Below are 24,876 nucleotides of genomic sequence, written 5' to 3'. Positions count from 1 at the left end.
ATCAATAAAAAGCCTATCAGCCACACCATGAACCTGAGATAACTATCAGAGCCGAGCAACAATGAACAACAATACACGTTTAAAAATAAATATATGGCTCAAGATTTATGTAATAAATAGCTTGCCCTATTTCTATTCGATCTATTTCCGATATCAGAACAACCTTTCAATTCTTAAGTCCATCTTGATAATTAGGTCCAGTTGACTTTGTTTTGATCGAGTATTATGGATAGTGAATTGCGTTAAGAAATCATGGACATACTGAATATGATCACAAATGATCATTGTCGATTATTTTAAAATATTTTATAAGACATAAAATATAGACTTTGTTTTTATGAATTACCTCGTACTATTTTCATATTTTCACGACCATCTCCTTTGTACGCAAGATCCAATAGCTAAATCATGGTCTAAATAATACAAATCAATCATAATTTGCAAAAGATATAATCAATTGCAACCTCACTAATTTACTTCAAATATGAGGGTTCAATAGTATGATATCTTTTATCTTCAAGTGTTGAACACATGCTATCAATATCAATTCTTGATACACTGTCACCATACCTACAACAATAATCTGAATATTAATCAATAACGTTGCGATAAAATCAACGAAAAGAATTCAATCGAAGCTGTCTAAAATCCTCACTCGGGCAGCCTGTGTAACTCGAGAAAAGATGGAAATCGAGCTCGAAAATGTCCCAAAGTCGAAGCTAAAACCAGCTGATCGGAACAGTGGCAGCTCGTGGTGGTCGCGCAGCAGAGATGCTGAAATCGCGCCGGAAAACTCAAGGAACGAGCTGGTAAATGGCTGGACTTGCCTCGAAATTTTCCTAGGGTGTGAGTACAGCTTATAAACGGCCTGAAACAGCCATTTCCAGCGACGACATGGCCGGACAATCAAGAGGAAATCAGCTCTCACAGAAACAGCCATTTTCAATCCTCCGCCGTCGATATTTTTTTGTGTTCAGTCCATGGGTATATTTTTAGTACCACGTTTCCACATGAAGTATACCACATTTTCACATGAAGTGTACCACATTTTTTATGACATAGTACCACAATTTTGTGGGTAATAAGTGAACCCAAAGAAATGTTTTGATTGGAGATTTTTCACCTAACTTAAAAAAAAAAAACACTTTAAAATTTTTAATTTAATTAATGCTACTTTATACAACTGAGGATAGAATAAAATTAGTTCTAAACAAGAATTTAATGAATATTATAAAAACAACAAACAAATTTCTCGAATTTAATAACAGGAGCCCAAGACATCAAAGTCCGAGTTTGACTCAGGATGACTGTGCTCGAACTCAACTCGAACTCAATCAAGATTGCTTGATAATCCAATCATATGCAGGATGTAAAATGTTAGTGATCATATATAATCATCAATAATTTTCATCTGTGGGGAGCTTTTCTTAGCCAACAATTTCTCATCGTGCTCCATTACGACTGCTGTAGTATCGTCGTCAAATGAATACTTCCGAGTTGGGGTTGTCTGTCGAGATGCGCCGGTATGTTTTCTCCATATCTGGCGGAATTAATTGATGTTTGAAGGGGTTTGAACATCACTTTGACTACAATGGCATTAGAGAACGATGCCGTCAATGTCGTCCGGGCAGTTGTTACGGTTCGAGGCACTTATTGTTGAGGGGATACAAGGTGACACACAGTCCTTGGAGGCTAACAAGGGTTGTGTAGTGGGTATAGCTGGGCTGTGAGTTTTTGGAATTTATGCCTAGATGGCTTAGTTTTTATGTACTTGACGACTTCATGGTATGCTAATTGTCTATTTGTATAATATTATTTGGCTAGAATATAAATAAACATTTACTTATTAAATAAAACTACACCTAAATATCAATTATTATTTTTGTCATATCTGACATGGAAATATTTAAACTCCAACGAAGATAATATCAATTGATTGTATCATATAAATGAAAATCAACAAAAGTCGAGGTCAATTATTGTCTCACGTGGAATTTCTTTCAAAGAATCCCATTTTCAGTCAGGATCAATTGTATCTCGTTGCATCTAGAGTTACGTATCCGTAGAATCGAGCGTTTGTCGCTTTACCAAAAATATCGCTGGTGTTAATGGTGCAACTCAAATATTTTAAACCGCAAAGCAGCCCAAGCACCACAGTTCGATCGTTCTACCAAGCTGGGACAATCATTGCACCCAACAATCTCCCTCCCAATAATTGCACTTCTTGCAATAAATGAGAATCGAACAGATGACCTTAGCTCTGATACCAAAAGACAAGCGCTTTACCAAAAGTTATAGGTGGTAATGGTGCAACTCAAATCTTTTAAACCGCACAGCAGCTCAAGCACCACAATTCGATCGCTCTACCAAGTAAGGACAATTATTGCACTCAACATTATCATAGAGTTCTAAAATTTTGATATGTGATATATGTAACAACAAAAAAATTCAACAACAAACGTTATATTTAAGGAAGTTTTTCAAAAAAGCAACGACTCTTTTGTGAGACGATCTCACGGATCGGTCCGATCAATATATTGAGTCAAAAATATTACTATTTTTTGTGGGTTAAATTGAATAGGAGACATACCTCATAAAATTAACCCATGAGACAGTCTAACGATGATTTTATATTTTCAAAATTTGTAATATTTTTTTTTTCTAATTATACAATGTATAATCGATTTAGTTTATTTATATTTAATTATTTATAAGATATTCGTACTTATTAATTTTAATTATTAATTATAAATCATAACATTTGTCGAAACATATATTTCCCACAAAGATTTCATATTTGAATAAAATAGTCCCGATGTAAATGGTGTGGGATCAGCGTAAGGTGCCGGTTATGTTAATTAATTAATTAAAGTTCAAATTCTATGGTAAAATCTAATCTTTTTAAGTTACTTTGAGTTTACGAATTATGTTCACGCCACTTCATCTTCAAACCTCGATTCTTCTATATTATTTATTCTTTAATTCAGAAAAATAAAATAAAAATCCATCCATTCAATTTCTTCCCAATTCTTTTCTTTCTCCTGGCTTACTTTTTACAAAGCTAGCTATGGCTGCTTCTGCTGTTATGTGCAGAGGGATGCTTGTAATCATGGCCGTACTCATGGTAACCAGAAAAGTTTCTGCTGATCCGGATTTGCTTCAAGATATTTGTGTTGCTGATCTCACTTCTGGTACTTAGTTTAAATCGTGTTAGATTTCAGCTAGAATTCTCTTCAATATATTGGTGTGGGATTTGTGTGTTTATTGACGAAAAGGAAATTCTGACAGATGTAAAATTGAACGGATTTGCCTGTAAGTCAGACGTGACGGCGGAGGACTTCTTCTTCGCCGGTTTGGCTAATCCCGGAGTCGTCAACAACTCCGTGGGTTCGCTGGTCAACGCCGCCAATGTGCTGATGATTCCGGGCCTCAACACACTCGGCGTGTCACTCTCACGCGTCGACTACGCCCCCGGCGGCCTCAATCCGCCTCACACGCACCCACGTGCCACCGAGATCGTGTTCGTTCTCGAAGGTGAAATCGATGTGGGCTTCATCACCACCGCCAATGTCCTCATCTCCAAGACCATCAAGAAAGGGGAGGTCTTTGTCTTCCCCAGAGGCCTGGTTCACTTCCAGAAGAACAATCGCAAGGTTGCTGCGGCGGCGATCGCGGCGTTCAACAGCCAGCTCCCAGGCACTCAGTCCATCGCCGCCACGCTGTTTGCCGCGTCTCCGCCGGTGCCGGATAATGTTCTGACTAAGACGTTCCAGGTGGGGACGAAGGAGATTAAGAAGATCAAATCCAGATTGGCCCAAGAAATGATTAAATTAATTAATTAGAGATTAATTAAATCTTTTTGCGCAATTAGTTGATTGAAAACAAAAATAATATTAAGAAGAAAAATGTTAAGATGTAAGAATTTTATTTCACTTGGCATGTTCAATAAAGGTGTACAATGAAGTTTGAATTTCTAGAAGTTATTTAAAGTGTTTTAATTTATTAGCAAAAATTTGTGTGAGACGGTCTCACGAGTTGTATTTTGTGAGATTGATCTATTATTTGGATCATCCATGAAAAAATATTATTTTTTATACTAAGAGTATTACTTTTTATTCTGAATATCGGTAGAGTTGTCTCGTCTCAGAGATAAAGATTTATGAGATCGTCACACCTACTCTAATTTATTTGAAGTAGTACTTTTTTTAAAGTAACAGAAAAGAAAAGAAAAGAAGAAGCCAAAATCAATGTGATAACTTGAACATTGCATCCTAAGAATTTACAATTTTTTATAAGATTTAAATATCACACACTTATATTTTTTAATATAAATTAAAATAAATACAAAAAATAGAAATTAAATAGTCTGATACTTCAATTTACGTCGGTCACGTCTAAAATTTATTTTTCGCGAGTACATTCTGATTTTATTATTTTTTTTATTAAAAAAAATTAATATTAATGGTTTATAAAATGGAAAAAAAAAAAAACAGTTTTCGTTATGCTTATATTGAACAATTATAACTCCGTGTAGCTTTTATTTTTTATTTTTTTAAAAAAAAATTGTGGAATAATCGTGGAAAATAATGACAATTTAAGGATAGTACTTCGTATGTACGTGCGCTGATGTCTAACATCTATATATAGACAGGGTTGTGTAGATGAATGAATGAATTAAATCAAATCAAAAATTAGTAAAAATTTAAAGTTCGACTTTGGTTCAAATTCAATATATTCGAGTTCGAGTTCGATTCGAAGCTCAAATTTTTCTTAATTTTTTGGCTCGAGTTTGACTTGAAATCTTCGAACATATTCTCGAACTATATGAACTATTGTTTAAATAGTAAAGTTCAACTATGCATGTTTGTTTATATGTTTTTAATTGAGAAAAAACTAGCTGAGTGAGTGACGCAATTCAAGGGGAGACAATGGTGCATTTTTATTTAAAAGTGGGAACATGTTAGCTAACACTGATTTATTGGCAAATTAGTTGACAAAGTGGAAATGCATTGATAATATTTGAATTATAAAAGTTAAGGATAAAAAAGTTACTTGTATATAAAGCAATTATACTGCAAAAGGACGAAGACATGCTAGCTTTTGTTGATGTCTCATGATTGGATCATATATATATAATATAAGAATTGTGTAATATATAAAAAAAATTCATGAGATATAAATTTCATTCTTTATATAATGTATCTAATTTGATTATTTAAATTTTGTTAAGATTGGAGTTTGAACTTAACTCAATCCCAAATGAAATTTGAACTTCACTCAATCCTAAAAGTTAGCACAAGGAAGGATGATTATCCAAGTTCATATATATACAACTCTTATGTATATTATCCAACCGACCCCCTCACGTCCAGGAATGAATATTTGGAACGTGAAGTTTACAAATGATCTAATTATGAGCAGAACGAGTTGTCCAATTATAGTTAGTGCAACACATAACGGTGAAACCTGAGCTCTGATACCATGTTAAGATTGGAAATTGTAACTAACGCAACCCTAAAAGCTAGCTCAAAGAAGAACGATATCTAAGTCCATATATATAACTCATAAATATATTATCCAACCGATGTGAAACAACTAACAAATTTTAAAAAAATAAATAAGGAATCTATATATAAATATACTGTATAAACAAATATCTCATAGACAATGCAAATCCAAGTTGAGCACGAGAAGAAGCATTTTATTACATGACCAAAGAAATGGTAAACAAACATATCATACCCGCTTCTCCCTGTATGGACTCAGCAGGATTTATTTTAGTTGAAGTTCATGCGTCAATTCGATATATTTTAACTATAAAAGTCTTTTTCCTTCAAAAAAATAAATATTTTTAAATAACTAATTAATATATTATAATATAAGTATATATTTTTATACGAGGACCAATGTCGAATGTTTATCCAGTACTTGTGCTCTCACCCATTAAAGTCATTTGGCAGGCATAGGATTCTCTAGCTGGCACTGCTATGGCTGCAGAAAGGAGAATATAAAATTATTTAATATTCGAATCTCGATAAATTATTTGTGTTGTTTTTTTATGGCTACTATATTTTTGTTATAATTTAATTTTTTTGAGTATTTCTTTTATAAAACGATCTTATATATATAATTATTCATAATGTCACGTCTTGAATCTGAGAGTGCGGCATGCGTTGTTTTCGAATAAAATTCAAAAATAAAAAGCTCATAGTACAAAATTTAACCAAAAATCAATATATTATTTCATGACGAAATTTGTTCTTACGTCTCAAAGTACAAATCATAACCAAATACAGTAGAAGCTAAAACTTATTATCACAGGGACTACAAAATCAAATAATAGTGGCACTTCTGAATGTCTCCTTTTTCATCCTTCCAAGATTATGTATTTTTTTCCTCTTCGAGTTCCTTTTCATTCTTATCAGAGTAGAGAAATAAGGGGGTGGGTGTTTGGAGAAACGCTCAGCATGTGAGAGCCGACCGTACGCCAAAATATCGAAATATACATATAATATGGGTTCAAAGGTGAAATGTCGCAGAACATATCGCAACATGAATCAAGACATGAGACAAACAAAAGTCGAAACAAGACATCAAAACATATCAAAACAAGGCACTGTTATTCATGATGTATTGATCGGTCCTTAATTGTTATTCCTCTAAGAGACAAGGCCATATATCAGTTATTTTAACCCACCGCATCAAGGTCTTATCTTATTTTATCATGTTTCGAAAATTTACTTACCACTTTTAATTTGAATCATAACAATGAATTTTCAAAATTCCATGGAATAATAGAGGAATCATGCAGAACGAACATATATGAAATCAAAAGACATGAAACATGTAGTGTACGATCGAGTTTTCAAAAGCAGAAACATTATTATTTTAAAACACATATATAAGTCCACTTACAGTGTATAAATATTAGGACTGCGAGAAGGAAGGTTACTCAAGTTGGAACCGAATTTTGATTTAGACTTCGAGAAGGAAGGCTGTTCGATTATTGCTTCGAAAACAGCTGCTGCAAGGCTTCGAATTTGGCTGCTTCAAGGCTTCGAATTTGGACAAGTATTGGTTTGGAAATTGACATCAACTTGGAGTGATTTGTGATGTGATTTCTGAACGCCATTTGTCCTTCAATGTGGTTAAATGACCATAATTCTATCGTTTACAAAGGTGGTCAAAATGCTGATTAAATGGCTCGATTTTAATGGTCATCATTGTCCTCCAATGAGGTTAATGACCATAATTCTACTGGTTGTTACAACTCGTTTTAGGTCTACATGGAAATAAGTGATATGTGGAGCAAAGTGTTACGTGTATGGGAGCCACCTCTTGAACCTGCGGGACAAAGTGCTATATGACGAGAGTCATCTCTTGAACATGTAGGAGACACCTCTAGATTCTCGGCACTGGTGGATCGAGGGGTTAGGCAACGACGAGGACGTCGCGTTCTAATGGAGGGGTGATTGTGATACCTCTTGTTGCACATGATAAAAATTAAAGATTTAAAATGAGTTTATAACGCGCTACAATGGACTTCTATAGTAACTTGGGTTAATCATTTTCGTTAAGCGAGAACGAATATGAAGTAGTTGCTATAGGAGCTTATTGTGCGTTACGACTTACGCAGGCACGGGCTCGGGGAATGACACATAAGATGTGCGGACCCGGGCTCTAAATCTTTTCTTTGGGATTAAATAGATCATTAATATAAAAAGTGTGTCAAATTTTTTGCTTTACAACATTACTTCTAATGTATGTATACAAGCACAAGTCTTATTTATATTACAACATACAAACATATCTTGTTCTAGTACATTCATCCAACTAGTGTTTAATACAAAAGAGCAAATACAAATAGTCCAAGTCTACTAAAAACCACTAGTCCTCTGCTGCGCCCGTAGTCTCCACGCTATATCAATCTCGTCTCTGTCTTGACCCAGATCCTGCCCCACCTGTTGTTATGCACACATACAGACATAACAACAGCCGGAAACTCCGGTGAGAACAAATCCCAGTATAAACATGTATACATGCATATAATCAAACTAAACATGAAACATGCTATAATGAATGTCATCCATATAAACATGCAATGCAATGCGAATCAAACCATGTCTGGACTCGACTCGACTAGAACTCTAGGGATCCCGGTGTGAATAAGACGATCTATCACCTACCCTCCCAATCGGGGTGACGGTACGTCTTATTCCTAGACTTCGGCCTGATCTGTATCCACATCTACAATAGGAGACGAATCTTCTCCTAAGCTGTGATATCACCGAACATCTAGAAGTTTGACTGTTTCTGTCAAGACTCCCTATCTTAAATGTAATGCATAACAGTCTGTAAACAATGCATAATCAATTCAAAGATTTGAATACAAATTCTATAAACAAATCACAATCATAATTCAAGATAAACAATAAATCTAGTATGTGATTTTGGTTGGGAAACTCAAATAATATCTGATTTGAGTTGTATCTTCCCCAAACAAAACATGGCTTATACCTTTCTTGTTGTGAAATAAGTCGAAGTCTCGAAGTCGGGGTACAACCTCTGTCACTCCAAATCTGAAATGACAATGGTTGATAGATACCATATCATCAAACAACTCACAACAAGTCTTATACAATTCTTAATCAATCTCGGTATAAATCGACGGCATAACGACATAATTCTTCGATACCGTTTAACCCAATTCAACATATATCAACATTGTACAATTCTCAACTTATAATCATCATAATATCTATGTCAAGATCTCAAAATCTGCATAATCTCATGTCAATATATGCTAAAACTTATAACAATTGAGTTCGATATCATTTCTTCGTTCCGGTTTCAAATCTACAATCCTTATAATCATAAGAACATATTTCTTAACTCAAATCCCAATTCTCCCAACACATATGAATCAAAACATGTTGTAATTGAAGGAAACTTACACCCTTTTCTAGCCTGTGATGCAAGGAGTTCAAAACCGATATCGGAACTAAATTCGGGTAGCTAAATCTTGAGATATCTTACCTCAAACCTTGAAGAAAACTTGAGGATTCTTAGAGAAAGTCTCGGTTCTCTGTGCTGGAAGTGAAGAAAACACGAATCAGCACCATTCCATATATATACCATGCCATGTGTCACGTTAAGAAGAAGGGGTGGACTTCTCGCATGCAGCACCGCAGGTGCGCTCATGTCTAGACCGCGGGTGCGCTCATGCTTCGGCATGATTTTTATTTTTCAAAAGTGACGACCGCGGGCGCGGTCCCTGCAAGACCGCGGGTGCAGTCCTTCTACACCGCGGGTGCGGTGATGCTACGGAAATTTTGGCCAACTTACTGTCCATGCACCGCGGGTGCGGTGTCTCCTAGCACCGCATGTGCGGTGTGGCTTCGGCAGCACATTCAAAATTCCATAATTTATGACCGCGGGTGCACTCTTGTTCTAAGCGCGGGTGCGGCCTCTCACACATGAAATATTTTGTACTTTCATCTTATGACATGCATTCTCATATCCTCCGAGTCGTACTTCAATGAAAACTAATAATCTCGAGCTTTACATAAGATGAGTTAATTCAATCTACATCTAAAATGGAAAGTAATGTTTTTAACATAAAAATAATAATTTTAATGTGTCGGTTCGAATTTAAGATCCATCTTATAAAATTGATTCGTGATATGATATCGAGTTTATGTGTATTTTCTTTGTTTGTAGCTCACTCATCCCTTCCTCCAACAAAAATAATATCGATTTTACTATATTCTTCTAATTTTGCATGCAAAATGTGCCTCTAGTTTTCGCTAAAATAATGTCATGTTTATCGTTTGACCGACTTCAAGTTTTGCGAGTTGTCAGCTTTGTCACAAACATCATTAAAAACGCCGAGAGATACAAAATAGGACACGCCAATATGGTTCTTTACCTGACTATCTTAATGTCACGCCCCGGGACGGGGTTGGTTGATACCTGTGTTGCTCTCAAATATTCATTCGAAAACAACAAGCCTCAGAAGTACAGAATTTCAGAAACCCGTCTTTTATTCATAATAATCATTGTCTGTTACAACTCAATGACAAATGTTTTACAGCGGAAATGTAAAACCATAAAATTACATTGTCTGAACAGATGCAGCAGAAAATAAAACATAAATCAGAATTAAGAACAACGATCTTCATCACCAGCCCAAAACTGACGTTGCTCCTCTTCTTCTATCAACTCTTCCTCGTTCTTATCTGAGATGGGTTTGGTGGGTGAGTGATATGATTGTCACTCAGTAAGCAGGGGCGGGAATAACTCCCAGTTTTCGAAATCGTTTTCAACAGAAACAGAAATACAATAATATACTGAAAACTCGTATTTCATAACGGAAATCAGAATTCAGAATTTACAGGTTTCAGAACAGAATTCAGAATTAGTAAGCACTGAACATGTTAGTGAATTTCATGGCTAAACTGATATCAGTCCCCTATATGTTCTCTCCTCTAAGGGGTGAGGCCAGAATCAGAATCAGAATTCAGAAATGTTCAGAATATATATTCCTACCATTAGTTCACTAGGGAGTTTCAGTGCTTCAAAATCATATATCAGAAATCATGCAGAAACTGAGCTTTAAAACAGAATTATCAAACGGATTTCAAGATATTTATACATAAGCCCACTTACAGTAATTTGCTAAAAGTGTTTTCGGTTGAAGTCTGGAAATCTTCTTGACTCGCTACTGGATTTTACAGCTTCGAAAATGCACTCTCTTAGCTCTAATTTCAAGTTGTAATCTCAAGATTTGTGTAACACCAATTCAGGAGTTGAGTGTGCTATTTGTAGGCCAAAATCTGACTGTTAGCCTCCCAAATAAATGGCCATAATCTGCCATTAACAGCCTTTATTCCATGTTAATGCTTCAATTACAAGTCTAAGCTGAATCAGTAACCGTCTGCTGCTTCTTCGCTCTTCTGCTGCTGCTGCTTTCTCGCTCTTCTGCTACTGGATTCTGTCTGCTGGAAATTACATGTCTGCTCTGTTGGAAAATATCAACTTCTGAAATATTAGCTTGATGCTGGAATTGCTAGCTTCTGCTGGAATTTTCATTTGCTACTGAAATTGCTAGCTGCTGAAAAGTCGAGTTCTCACACTTAATTTGTTTGCTTATCTTTTCTTTTGATTTTAGTTTTTTTACTAACACTTATTAAAACTGTCAAAAATAGATATATACGAAATTAAAATTAAATTTGACATCATAGACAATCAAAATAGTAGAAAAAAAACAAAACGTAGAATCAAAATTGCAATATTACCTTTACCTCAATATAAAATAATTATATTGATAAAGAGAGCAAAATTATTTACCTAAATGTTTTAAGGTTAGAACAGCAGAAAAATAAACCAGCACTTCTCATCTACTTTAAAAAACAAAGAGTCAGCAGGTTGGCTTCAAACGTATGTTACATATTTACAACATAGGTTTGAATAAATTTTTAAAAAACAGCGCGATTAGATTTAACTCTACAACGTCAAAGGATAACTAAATTTCGTCAGAAGCGAGATGTATTCGAGATTGCAAGCTCAACAGAGATGATGAAAGTGGCTCGCCGCGCCTCCCTAAGATACTGAACATCCCCATTCATAAGCTTCAACAGTTTTCTACTGATAAAAAGGCTAATCCCCTCTTCAGTTGCATCTGCATCGTCACCGAACATTTGGCTCAGTAATTCTTGAGGCACTCCTTCGCCACTATGCGTTATCCTACACCACAAGGTCAATCCCAACATGTAGTCTTATCATTCAATGAGGCAAATGCAAATCATCACAATGACTCTGAGAAACAAAAGTTTTGACTTTCATTATATCAGATTCTAGCTTGTTGTGAGCATATACCTGAATTCCAAATGGCCGAGCTGTACAGATTCTCCGATAGAATCTTTTGACAAAGTGGCGGCAACGCCAAGCTGGCCATGGCTCGGTGTAAAAGTAATAGATGTCAGCAAGAAAGAAGTCAAGATTTGTTGAAGCCTTACACTGTCCCCAAATAGTGTTTCATTCGAGATATCTGGAGTCAAATTATCGACAATTGTGACGCCCTTTTCGTGGCTCTTTAACATAACTTGACTTATAGAAGCCATCAAGACCTCGTGTAGCTTAAACTCCACCATTTCAAGATCCAAGTACCTAACAAGTGATGGAAAAAAACTCCGTGAAATGCGTCTATCGAACAAGGAATCCCCCAAGTAAAACAACGCATATGAAGATTAAATAATTATTTTAATATACCCTCCAATCATCTGATCAAGATCCGTGTCGTCAAGAACTTTGTCAAGCTGACTTTGACAGAAAACACTTGTCTGCAAAAGTTTTTTCTGCTCTTCATCTAGTTCGGTTCCTTCCATCAACTTCTGTGAAAATATAATCCCAGAAAGAGGATTTTTCGCCTCTCTTCGAATATAAGCCAAGTCTCTCGATCTTTTCAATGCAGTTTGCTCTGATAACCGTTGAACATGAAGCGCTTGTTGGAGCTCTTGACTAGCAAGCTGCAGGAAGCAAAACACTCCGGTAACGGCACCCTCTCGATCCAACTTTTTGCTCACACATAAAAGGCAATCCACGTACTTTCCACTCTTAGAGAAAAAACCAAACGGTAATTTTTCAATGTCTTGACCACTCACAGCACTGTTGAGTACAATACCCAGATTTACATAGGTTTCTTGATTCTTGACACGGCAACAAGAGTTTTGTGTCCCGAAGACCTCTCCCATGAGCATTTTATTGATCACATCGTCTCTAGTCCATCCCGATACTTTTACCATAGCAGGATTCCATTCCGAACACCACCCGAATTCGTCAGTACCAAATATTGGCGGGATCAATGGATTTGGGTTTTGCACGATGGATCTATAATCTCCTTCTATTCTCGTAAACTTGTCTGTTATATCCTTCTGTGCGGTTATATCCTGAGCAATAAAACACACTCCCACGACATTCTCCCGGACATCCCTGCTCGAGCAAGCATTGACAACTAAGGTGATTGGGTAGGATTCACTATTTGATCCATATGACTTAATCTCGAATTGCACGTTACGTTCTTCTCTTCCTGGTAGAAAAGGAAAATAGTTTAAATTTTACCAGTTACCAATTGCAGACACATAAAAGGGTCTATATCAGGGAAAGATGGAGAAAAAATATGACAAAGCCGGCATTTATCATGATTTATCGTGTGTTTACATATCATATGGAAAGAATCATGTATCAGTTTCTTGAATTCATACCTTCAAGTGCCAATCCCAACATCTTACTCACTGTATCTGCAGAACCTTCTTCAACAAGTTCGAGCAAATGCCGACCAATTGCTTTATCGACAGGTAGACGAGTTAAATCGGCAATTTTCCTATTCCATCCAGTCACCTGCCCATCTATATTAACCGCCAAGATAGGAACGGAGGCAGTTTCAATGAGTCGTACCATCTCAGAAGTCACTGCTTCAAGCTCCTGTATTCCATCGATTCTCAGGTCAGTGAGCCTTGTATGAATTGCCTTTGAGTCTGTATCAATTGCCTCGGAATCTTTACACGAATTTCTTATAATAAGCTGCAACGAGTGGATTGCATCCATCTCATAGTCTTTCCAAGGTAAACTCCGCATCTTCACAACTTCCAAGAACGCATTAAATGACGACCTAGGATGCAACTTTGACCCATCGTCTTTGTCACCAGATTCGTGCTTCGCTCCACCCCACCGAATTTCGGCAGCAGTGTGCGCTCTGAACCAGAAAAGCCAATCCTTGTCATTTAACTTTACAGCTGCCATTCCACAGATAGCGTTCCCAAGAGCTAGAGCTCTAGCAAAACCAGCATCATACAAGCTATCCGTACTCAAACCTGTTGAGTCCCTGTGGTATTCTTCGAGCCATGAAACTATATCTCGAAGCTGAAAGTCAGTTGGAGTCGATCCTAATTTATGGTTTTTATCCTTGTATAGTAACACGGCCCCATCACATTTCACAAGATCCATTACATTAGGACTTTGGGACACAATACCTAAGGGCGCATCTCGCAACAGCATGTCACACAATAGCGTCTGAGTCCTCAAAATATTCTTCTCGACCATTTGATTTTCCAATTCTAATTCCTTGTTAACATGTATAGCAAAGACCTGAGCGAGAAATTCACATGCGTATCGGAGAGGGAAGGGAACAAACCTTGGAGTAGTATTGTGGCAAACCACCAATCCCCAAAGCCTTTTTCTCTTTTGCGGCAAAGAAGAATCTGGGCCTTCTTCATCTCCCTCATTTACTACAACCGACATTACTAGGGATGCAATTGAGTTCATGTTTTCCATGTATTGTGAATGGCAACCATGAGGGGCTCTAAGGGTCGAGCCGCACAAAGTAAGATCAAAAGAAAGTTTCTCATCTTGAATCACATTTACAGAATTTGCTCGACAATCGCAGATCATTCTCATCTTGTTCTTCATGAACAAGAAACGGGCAGCTTGTGGGATATCAGTTGCCGGATAATGCAAGCCGAGATATGGTTCAAGGCCCGGGTTTTTTACCTCAGTGATCACTTCTCCATGATCATCATCATGAAACTTATATATCATTACCCTGTCATAACCAGTGAGTTCAAATACTTCTTGTGCCATGGTATCGCATAGCCTATCCAAGCTCCCACTCGGTAAGGACTGCAAGCGAGTAATGGCTTTGGCTGCAAGCTTATACGATTGTAAAGCTCCAGCGGCAGTCATAGGAACGTCATGAGGCTTCACAGGCTCAAAGTCGATAACTAAACTGCCTGTAACTCTATGGATTATGGCATAAAAAGGCTTTCCCGATGTTTTACAATGAACCAAAACTGGGTTTAATAAAGAAACCTCTCCAAATCCTAATGCCTTCTGCAAGGCCGAAGCACTAGGACCTGTAAAAATTGTTCTGATATCAATCCCCATTTCAAGAACCGGGTGATCACCGACATTTGGAACTGCATGGCTGCCCATTGTTAGCATTTCGGGAGCATTCTCACTATAGGCAATCACTTGGAACGTTTTCTCATCCAAGGCCAATAGGCATCCAACCGGCTGGATTCGCTTACTTTTCTGTATTTGATGGAGATAATCGGTAGTCACTTTGCCAGACTTAGATGTTTGCTCTTCATTGCCAGAATTTTTAACAAGCACAGAGCTCGAGTAGTCAAATGAACTGCCAGATTCCTCAAAGTTTGCTTGGAGCTTTGCATCTATAGATGTCTGTGCAATTATCCTTGCACCATCCCTTGGTCGTGCAGAATTTATTGAAGATTGGCCATGTTTTGAAGATGACATTCTATCTCAAATCTAATAAAGTGCGAAAAAATTGTGAGAAGACTAATCAATTGTGCTTTGATGCAAAAAACACACGATTAATATTTTGCGTCAAAAACAACAGCAGGGTATGCGGCATTTAGATCAGGTCCCCAATAGAGTTTTCTACGATACCGTTCTAAGAAAGACCATAAAGGTTGCATTTTCCCAAAACCTCCATCAAATAACAGATGATTGAGGGAGTTAGTACAAAATATAAAATACCATTACAATAATATGATAATCAAGGAACAAGAACAATCAATCTTATTAGTTATTACTACACCACTGCAGAGGGCGAAGTGCGAACCACTGAGACTTTCTTTTTCCAGGATTACCAGTTGGAGCAGTTTTCACCACAAGGGCCAATCCAATAGAGCAAACCCCTCAAACATATCTTTTTTTGGAAATTTTATTTCCAGAATTATAAGTTTCGTCCCAAAAATATATACAATTACCACCCATTCTCTTGTTGGGTGTTACATCCTGTTCCGAATTTCCGGATCCGTCCCAGCTTCACTACACAGTTCAAACTACGACATAGCAGTCTTTTATCCTTATTCATTAAAATCAGAGTCGTCACTAACAATAAAATATAAGTTTAAGAGCAAACTACAGGAAATACATGCCCGGAGAAGGATTTCATTTTCAACTGAAAATATATTCGAACTTCAAGCCTAGTATCTTGAATTTCCTCAGTAAAATATACTGGTTCTGCCTGCTTATTAGACACTTACCTTCCATGTGCTAGTTAAATTAATAATAATTCCACGAATCAAAAGGCGAGACACAATAAATATTCTGAAAAGCTAGAACAGAACATCAATTCAAAAAGCAGATAACAATAAATATTCATCAAAGTTACTAAACATAGAATTATGCAATAAATAACTCGAATCAGAAAGACGTACAACTTTATCCGAAGCTCGTAGATGCCAAGAAACAAAGCTCAAGCTATAAGAAGAAATCAAAAAACGGTGAAGCCCAAAACAAATTCAAGCCCCCCGAATTGAAAATCCCAAAAAACCCATTGCGCCCACTAAATTCAATCCCAATAAAGTGTAGTATCTGAGCTCAAATTCCTCAAAATTCCGCCTTTCGAAATCTTGATCGACGCCTCCTCACCTGATGGCCAAAAATAAGCCCAGATTGCTTAAAAGCTAGGAAAGAAGAAATTATATATCATAACGAATCTAAAGTAGAGATAAAGCTTCGGAAAAAAATCACTTCTACTTTTAAAAAATTACTCCTACTTCTGAAAGTAGAAGTAAATATATCACCAAATACACCGCACGAAGTAGAACTCTTGGTGTGTAAATGTACCAGTTGACGTATATATATACACACACATTCTATCTACTATACATATATAGTGACCTTTTAACAGTGTCAGAAAAATACATTTCCATTAATAGTAAATTTACAGTTAGCGAAGCTCCGAACAATTACTGTGTTGTTAACTGCCGATTAACTAACAATCAAAGCTGATAAAGACTGTAGCTTGAAGATATTTTTTTATCTTTTAAAAATTAATATAATAATTATATCTTAATCTTAAGCTTGATCCTCCTTCGTAAAATATTCTATGAAGCTATATTTATTAACAAGTTTTTAGAAATTAAAAGTAGTTTTACATTTGGATATAATAATCCGTTAATGAAATTTGGGGGTGTTTATTTTTTGATTTATGGAAGCGCGCTTGTAATAATAAAAATTCATTCATATATCAAATTTGTTGTGAAAAATATAATTAATTTTTTCAAATAAAAAAACTCGTGACATCAATCCATTAAGCCTGATGCCTAAAATTCATATCACAAACTTGGATTCGTCAGAGTTAGAAACTCAGACACGAGAGACTTCAATATCAGGTTCTTCTGGATTACATTTCTTTTCAATTAATTTAAGCAGGGATAAAAATACAGGTGACATCACGATCTTATGAATGTACTAAAAAAGAGATCCACTTAACTTCAACAAAATAATGATATTAAAATGCTGACACAAAAAATCAGCAAAAAAAAAAAAAAATTGAAACTGGACAACAAGAAGTTTTATTGGCTGCCCTTCAAGAGGATAATATAGTTTGTACATGGATTTGAGATTAATGATAATCCAGAAATGCATGAAATAGTTTGAATTGAACGAACAAAAATTACATAAAAAAACAGAAGACATTCACAACAAGATGTTGACCATTTGGGAAATATTTGGGTGATTTTGGAGGATATGTATCTAGTTTGTTTATCTTCTAAATGTGATTTCTTCTCAATTGTTGTATTTGTATTTGAATTATGTATTTTAATTTACATTTGTATTTCAATTATGTGTTTCAATTTAATTATGAATTGTATTGTTATATTAATTATTTGCATTTGTATTAGATTGTTATATTATTCATAAATCAATAATTCAAAGCATTCTTTAATTATTTATAATTAATATAAATAAGTATTAAAATAAAATCAATAATTTAATATTTATTTATAAAATTAACTGAATAGTTATAATTAATTTTTTATGTTTAAATATTAATTATTAAACAAATAAAATAAGTATTAAATCATTATCTATACATTACTTACAATTATATAAAAAAAATTTGTATTTGAAAAGTAAAATAAAATAAAATGACTGCACCAAATTTGACGCAAGGCATTTATTTGGTGCAAAAGAAAGGGTGCACTATTTTAGTACAAAATATAGAGCTCCGTTAGAGAAGGGAACGTTGCGCCAGCGTTGGAGATGGCCTAAGCGTAACATAGTTGTCTAAGGTGGATCTTAAGTATTGATCAGCACATTATCTGGTAGAGATAAAACCAATATAGACATAAATCTTCATAACAAACTTATTTGTCTTCCGAATGTAAAACTTAAAATTTCTAATGTCAATGACGTTTAGCTAGTTTTTTTCTGGACCATGAAGTGTAAATTAAGCCACATTGTTCATCTGGTTATACATTTTTCGGTAGGTGATATGGTTTAGACCACTTGGATGGTGGTTCGTTCAGGCAAGAATCAAAACTCATTAGACTCACCTCAAGCAACAACTAAAATATTTATTAATAAACGAAGAACATTCAAGATCCATGAATTTTTGTGTTTATTTGATCTGAAGAAAAGAGCTTGGTAACATGCATCGATTGTTAAAGGGTGTCAGGTTGGTGTTTTTGGAGCATCTTCTCCTTGTTGAGATTTACTCTCTTCCTTTTTCTCCATAACTTGTTGTATACCTTCTTGATAACCTTCAATAAAACTTCTAAGAGCATCTCTATAAGCAGAAGCTCTTGTCATGTAAACACGCTGCAATGCTGGCTTTAATGTCTCCATTCCTCCCCTGGCAGCCACAGCTGTATGTTGCAATTACAGTAAACATATTAATACTTGATGTCCATAAAGAAAGGAGACCATCATCACATTACTTGTAACTAAAATAACAGTTATGTATTAAATGTACGAACTTGTAATGGGAAAAATGGGAAGACAAAAAAAGTGTACATCTTCAAGATACACCAAGACAATTCAGTTGGTAGAAGAGTTTGATGAAACTTCAACTCGTGTATTTGCCACTAGAATGAATCTTGATAGTATCCCTTCTTCCGAAAGCATATGTAATATTTGTCTGAGGAGATGTTTACCAAGCCAACTATTGACTGATAATGTTAAAAAATTTGAACATGTCTTATTTTGAATATATGTGGTTTCAATGGAAAAGGTTTTCTTGATACTCATGCACGTACATAAATAAATATCTAAAGATTTCTATAGTCCACACGAATGTGATTTTACATACTTTATGATTGTAGCATCTAAATATGTTCGTCAATGAGTGGTATGAAAATAAGATATCAACCTAAACTCCCGGATTTGTGATGTGTTGTTGCTGAATTTCTTTTACATAACTTTAAGCATCTACATACATAAAGAGGTGCTCCTAGGCTAAATTTGTTGAATAACCTCGCCCTAAATGTTCTTAGAGATTTCCACTTGTCGAATAGAGAATTTGAGTTACTGTTGTGAACGATCAATCCTTAGAATCCAAGGCACTACCGCATCTCTGTTCGAGGAACAATGCACCATGGCTTGTTTTCTGACACTGTGAGAGTAACGGGCTGCCGCATTCATTGTTTCTATAACTCGGATTGAAGATTTTGGATTATATTTGGGATTCGCCACTGTTACGTGCGTTGATTTTCTAAATATTTTGTCAAGTGATAAACCTAGTAATCTCTATTTAACGTAAAACATATGTTTTAGAGAAGGTTTTAGATTTTCTCTAGTTACATAAGGACAAATAATGATAGTTTGGTACAAAAACATCGTTAAAATTCATATCGGGTCTCGACAAGCCAATGAAGCAAGGATTATAGACATGAAAAATTGCATGTCCCCTGTCTAAACTAGTATGATTCTCAAATGTCTAGACACATATTGCTCTGATAGTGCTAAAAGAGATGAGCTATCTGATTCGTACCCTAAGGTGCAAATTTATATTCAAACGTTATCCATCATGTTAGTGGTGTGCGTCAAGTTTTCCATCGTGAACTGATGAGACCTCAAAGCATCTAATCTTTACATTTCATAAACAATCAATGAGTTGGACTGCTCCTTACCAAGATCCTCCAAAGTTGATGGTTCCCTCTCTTTTGGAGCACCCTTTTCACCATTGAACGTTTCTCCGTCCTTTTCTTTAGTTTTGTAATCATTTGGCCTGAGTTCTGGACCAATATCCCTGACCCAACTTGCCGCATATAGTCGTGATGCTTCCTTCAGCACCTATTTCAGCAATTGAATATGGAATAAGTCACCTTCTCATGCACGAATAAATAATCATGTCATAATTTCTGTTTAACATATTAAACAGAATAATAGGTCATAAAATAAAGATTACTAGAAGCACACCAAGATGTCCAAGAAGGCATAAATTACGAAGAATATTTGACGAGGAAACTAACGAGGTATCGCTCTTTCCATGTCAGTTCAGGACGTTTCTTGAAGTGAGGTGGATCAGGTAAAGAGGAAGGATATGCTATTTCCTTGAGATCATATCGAACATAATCGAAAACTTTCCTGCACACAACTTTGAACTTCATTCTGGCTCGCCACTCTGCTCCCGAAACACCACCCTGCAAAATCATAGGCAACAAGAAAAGTTCAACGTTAAGCACCCATTAATAATGATGGGTTCAATTCAATTATGGAAGGAGATCATTATCTGAGGCACTTCATCGAGCATTTAGCGGACACAAAATAACTTACAGAAAGAAATCAGCTCATCTGAGGCTTACTTTACCTTCTACAGTCCGCTTATTCTTCTTCCGAACAAGCGTTTGCAAATTCAGCAGAATCTAGTTAACATTTAAACACATTCGTATAAAATTCAAACAATAATAAGAATAATAGTTGACAATTGAGATTCTATCTTTCTTGATAGATTCTACACGAAAAAAATGTTTGCAGTTAAAAAACATACATAGTAAAATAAAAGACACAAGTATATTTCCTTTTCTCCCCCACGATTTTGATGAAGGGAGAGAGTGATTTTTTTATATATAGGGTGTCATCCCTAGCCTCAAGCCGGATAGGAAAATCGACCTGATCCCTTGAGGAATATACTATTGCTGAACAATTCATTTTATAAGCCCATTACTCCAAAACATATATCGATTGGTTCGGTTTGATTCGATTTATAAATATATAATCTAATATTTGAATCATTTTTTTCGCTTCGGTTCGGTTCGATTTCTACCAAAACAGTTCAGTTATTTCGGTCGATTAATTCGATTTTGTTACAATTATTTGAATTCATAGTAAATATTTAAATATAAAATCTAAATGAATCAAATAAACAACCATCAACTAAAAGTTATTCAAAACCATTTTTAATTCGCTAAATATCATATAAAAAATATAATATATAAATAAATTTATTAAATTAAAAAATTTCGATTTTTTCGATCGGTTCGATTTTGACAACGTGCCTAAATTCTTTTATTCGTCACAAAAGAGCGACGTGTTAAATTTTATTTCCGTTGTTAATTGCTGGAACTTCGTAGCTTTCTGTAATAGAGATTCGTAGCTTTCTGTGATAGATGGTTTATTTCATTCTACTTATGTGGGCATTGTCTCCATGATAGGATAAATGACCAAGATTTGCCCATGCATATATAGGCCCCACTTTTTTTTTGAAATTGTATGTGTGACAAGATCTTACCCGTTTAAATGAAGTGAGGACAGTGCCCACATAAATAGGATCTCATTAATCGTGATAGAGACATACCTACTTCGTAGGTATTGCGGAAATGGAAGTACCACTGCAGTGAGATAAGTTCATGCATTTATGCCCGTCAGAGAAATTCACAATCTGTCCTAATTTGTGCGACTGTGTGGCTCTTCTTCACACACATAAATGTAATTATAATTATGTCTAATAATTTAGTCTTGTAACATCAATAATCTTTGATAAGAAATTCTTACAATAACTTCTTCAAACGTGCCAATCGGTTTGAGAGTTTCAATTTGGTGAATAGATATCTCCTTGATCTTCCAACTTGCACTGAAATCTCGAGTTTGATACCTCAAAAACGGGAAGACGGGTCGTCGGAGAAGACAACAAACGCGGCAATATAGAAGCGAGACAAGAAATCGTAGTGATGAGCAAGAAGTGGTGGATTATATAGACATTTAGCGACGGTTTTTGAAAAATACATTAGCATTAATTATTGAAAAATACAATTACGGTTTTTGAAAAATACATTATCTCATTAATCGTGATAGAGACATACCTACTTTCGATTTATTTTAAAATACATTAGCATTAATTATTGAAAAATGTCGACCTGTTTTGGAGATATACCGTCTTAGAGAAGATCTATTTAAAAATTAGAGAACTATAAAATTTCGAACAAAAATATAAATTCCTTTTTCATTCGATTTATTTTTAAATTTATTGATTAATGAAAAAGTAGAAATCAAACAAACGAAAATCCTAAAACATAAAGATAGAGTTCATAAATCAAACAAAAACAAAAAATAGATAAATAAAAAAAATAATTATTTTTAAAAAAAGGTTATATTTCGTTATTCTTCTATTTATTTTAAATTTCATTATAGATATTGTTTTTTTTTAAAAGAAAACATAGTGTATATTTCATTCCAAAAAATAGAAGATAAATTCAAATTTCATTATAAAAAATGGTAGCTAAATTTCATTTTTGAAATTTCATTCCCATACACATACCCATCGGATTATCGGATACTCATATCCTACTCAAATACCCTATTATAATATACAATTGAATTTTTTCAAATTTAAATTGTTTCAATGAAGTTATGAATATTTAAAAAATTATTTAAATGAACCATATGAAAAATTATTAATGATAAAAATTTGCAAATAAACTTTATAGAAAAATTAACAAAATATTAAAAAATGGTTTATATTAGTTGAATAAAATTACACAACTCAATTCAACAAAAATAAATATTTTTTCAATTTTTGAAGTCAAACATAGAATAAACTTACCAATGGACAAGATGGAAAATTGAATGAAAAATAAAAGAGCGGTAAAATCTTGAAACGTAAAAGTGAAAGCAAAGGAAGAGAAAAGAAAAAGTATCGATTTACTTGAATTTGAGAAGATAAATTTTTAATATAAATAAATATAATTACTACATATGTATGATTTACTTGGATTTGAGAAGATGAATCTTTAATATAAATAAATATAATTACTATATATATACATATATATATATATATATATATTTATATATTAATTTAAACAGGTATTCGGGTCGGGTGTGGGTCGATTATATATACCCAAACCCGAAAATCCCCATACCAGATTAACTAATTATTTAATCAGGTCTAAAAATCCCTCCATACCCTCTTCTATTCGGGTCGAGTATCGATCCTCCAACGGGTTCTGAGAAATTGTCATCCCCTATTTTGGGTTCTAATCCTGGGAAGGTAAAAACTCCAGTGCCTGAGCGGGATAAGTCCTATGCGTAATGGTACAAGGATTGCTGCCAGAATCTATTTAAGTCCAGAAGGTCTTGGGTTTTAATCCTGAGAAGGTAAAAACTCCAGTACTTGGGCTGGATAAGTCATATGCATAATGGTGCGAGGATATGAGCCGAGGCCCATTCTCTGCTATGACCCATGATCATTACAATAAACTGTGCCTTGTATAATAGTATCAAATGGAAATTACACAAGCCTATTGGCAAAAAAGCACCTTGCAAGTCAATACAATTCCACAAGCATTAGGTCCACATCCGAGCCCTCAGAGCATCATTAGCAATCTTTATAGCAATGTATGGCCTCCTTCACCATTTTCCAAGAATGTCTGAAGAAAGCAGGCGCCTTACAATTCATCTTGACATAAAAGATGTCATTTCCTCAATTCATTTCACACTGAATTTGCCTCTTTCCTTCACTGTATATATATATTCCTAGAATAATCTCTAACCCATCCACCATTATTTTAGTTTATAAGGCCAAAGAGCAAAGCCCAAATATAAAATGTTGATATACTTCAAGGAACAACTTCCCGAAAATATTGATCATTCCACAATTCTTTGTGATACCAACGAGGGAGCATAAAATGGTGCAAATTCAGTAACATATACCATCGAGATAACTAAGAATCCATCATACCATATGAAATTAAAACATCCTTTCCAATTCCATCAAACACAATGAAGTTGTATATAATCATCAAACATATATCGAATTTGATAAAGAATTTTGATCCTCTAATCTTGATTTCTTTATCCGAAATGTCAATAAAACAATCTAGATTCTTGTAATCTTCGTATACACACTTGATTTCTCTACCGATAACAAATCACCAGAGGAGAAACATTAGATTAAAAGAAAAAAAGACAGTTCCACTCAATTGCGTCCGGCCAAGAACCAAAATGGATCACTCTGTTTACATATTCCTCCAAACTTTCTTTCATATAAACACCTCAATCCAAATGGGTATTGCATTCTTTAGAGTAAAAGTCATTCTTCTCAATAAGATCCATCAACAAATCAAATGTAAACTCGGAACTGTTAGGATCACTGGTAGGTGACTCACTTGAGGAATCCAGTGTCCCTGGTTCCTTCAAGCACGAGAAACACCCGGGGATCTTGCTCCTCCTCCTCCTCCTCCTCCTCCTCCTCCTCCTCCTCCACCAACATCCCGAATTTACATAAACACCCTCCCTCCTCCTCTCTCCCATGATCTTCTTGCCCTTTCTCAGCCGAAACAAAGTGACCCTTTTGCCCCTCCTACTACACCCTTTGGAAGTTTTCCTTTCCTCTCCATCCTCATCGTCGCCACCGCCGCCTCCCCCAACTCCTCCGCCTCCTCCGTCGTTTCCATCATCATCCTTTGATCGATCTTTATCAGACATCAAAAATTAAAACACACTACGCGATCACTGTGTATGTGATAAAAAAATTGACAAGAATCACATGACACAGGGAGAAGTTGGTGCACAAAACATGGCCACACATGTGGCGGCCTACGATGAAATATATAACATTTGGCG

At 35.2% G+C, this 24,876-nt stretch overlaps 3 protein-coding genes and 1 long non-coding RNA gene across 9 annotated transcripts; 1 reads left to right on the top strand and 3 right to left on the bottom strand.

Moving 5' to 3' along the window:
- Positions 1–380: 380 nt before the first annotated feature.
- Positions 381–778, bottom strand: LOC140812323 (uncharacterized). The gene is made up of 2 exons (XR_012113643.1): positions 656–778; positions 381–570 (listed from the first exon to the last, which is right to left on the bottom strand). It is a non-coding gene; the product is annotated as an uncharacterized lncRNA (long non-coding RNA).
- Positions 779–2,918: 2,140 nt separating this feature from the next.
- LOC140811855 (germin-like protein 5-1) lies at positions 2,919–3,983 on the top strand. The gene is made up of 2 exons (XM_073169966.1): positions 2,919–3,191; positions 3,289–3,983. Exons 1-2 carry the CDS (start codon positions 3,068–3,070, stop codon positions 3,840–3,842), a joined length of 678 nt encoding a protein of 225 aa, XP_073026067.1. The 5' UTR covers positions 2,919–3,067; the 3' UTR covers positions 3,843–3,983.
- A 7,394-nt stretch (positions 3,984–11,377) lies between these two features.
- On the bottom strand, positions 11,378–16,604 carry LOC140811490 (phytochrome A-like). 2 transcript variants are annotated; one of them, XM_073169400.1, is made up of 5 exons: positions 16,245–16,604; positions 13,263–15,324; positions 12,271–13,087; positions 11,878–12,168; positions 11,378–11,745 (listed from the first exon to the last, which is right to left on the bottom strand). In XM_073169400.1, exons 2-5 carry the CDS (start codon positions 15,310–15,312, stop codon positions 11,535–11,537), a joined length of 3,369 nt encoding a protein of 1,122 aa, XP_073025501.1. In that variant the 5' UTR covers positions 15,313–15,324; positions 16,245–16,604; the 3' UTR covers positions 11,378–11,534. The 2 variants fall into 2 exon arrangements, with proteins under 2 accessions (XP_073025501.1, XP_073025500.1); XM_073169399.1 differs by having other exon boundaries at positions 16,242–16,602.
- Positions 16,605–18,364: 1,760 nt separating this feature from the next.
- On the bottom strand, positions 18,365–21,969 carry LOC140813208 (uncharacterized). 5 transcript variants are annotated; one of them, XM_073171685.1, is made up of 5 exons: positions 21,908–21,969; positions 20,624–20,678; positions 20,286–20,456; positions 19,944–20,106; positions 18,365–18,680 (listed from the first exon to the last, which is right to left on the bottom strand). In XM_073171685.1, the coding sequence occupies exons 3-5, from the start codon at positions 20,421–20,423 to the stop codon at positions 18,487–18,489; spliced, it is 495 nt and encodes a 164-aa protein (XP_073027786.1). In that variant the 5' UTR covers positions 20,424–20,456; positions 20,624–20,678; positions 21,908–21,969; the 3' UTR covers positions 18,365–18,486. The 5 variants fall into 5 exon arrangements, with proteins under 5 accessions (XP_073027786.1, XP_073027785.1, XP_073027784.1 ...); XM_073171684.1 differs by lacking the exon at positions 21,908–21,969 and adding an exon at positions 20,804–20,929; XM_073171683.1 differs by lacking the exon at positions 21,908–21,969 and having other exon boundaries at positions 20,624–20,815.
- Positions 21,970–24,876: the final 2,907 nt, after the last annotated feature.

The sequence above is a fragment of the Primulina eburnea genome, chromosome 14 (assembly GCF_022965805.1).
Source record: "Primulina eburnea isolate SZY01 chromosome 14, ASM2296580v1, whole genome shotgun sequence".
NCBI classification, from domain to species: Eukaryota; Viridiplantae; Streptophyta; class Magnoliopsida; order Lamiales; family Gesneriaceae; genus Primulina; species Primulina eburnea.
This window is presented reverse-complemented; position numbering and strand designations above follow the sequence as displayed.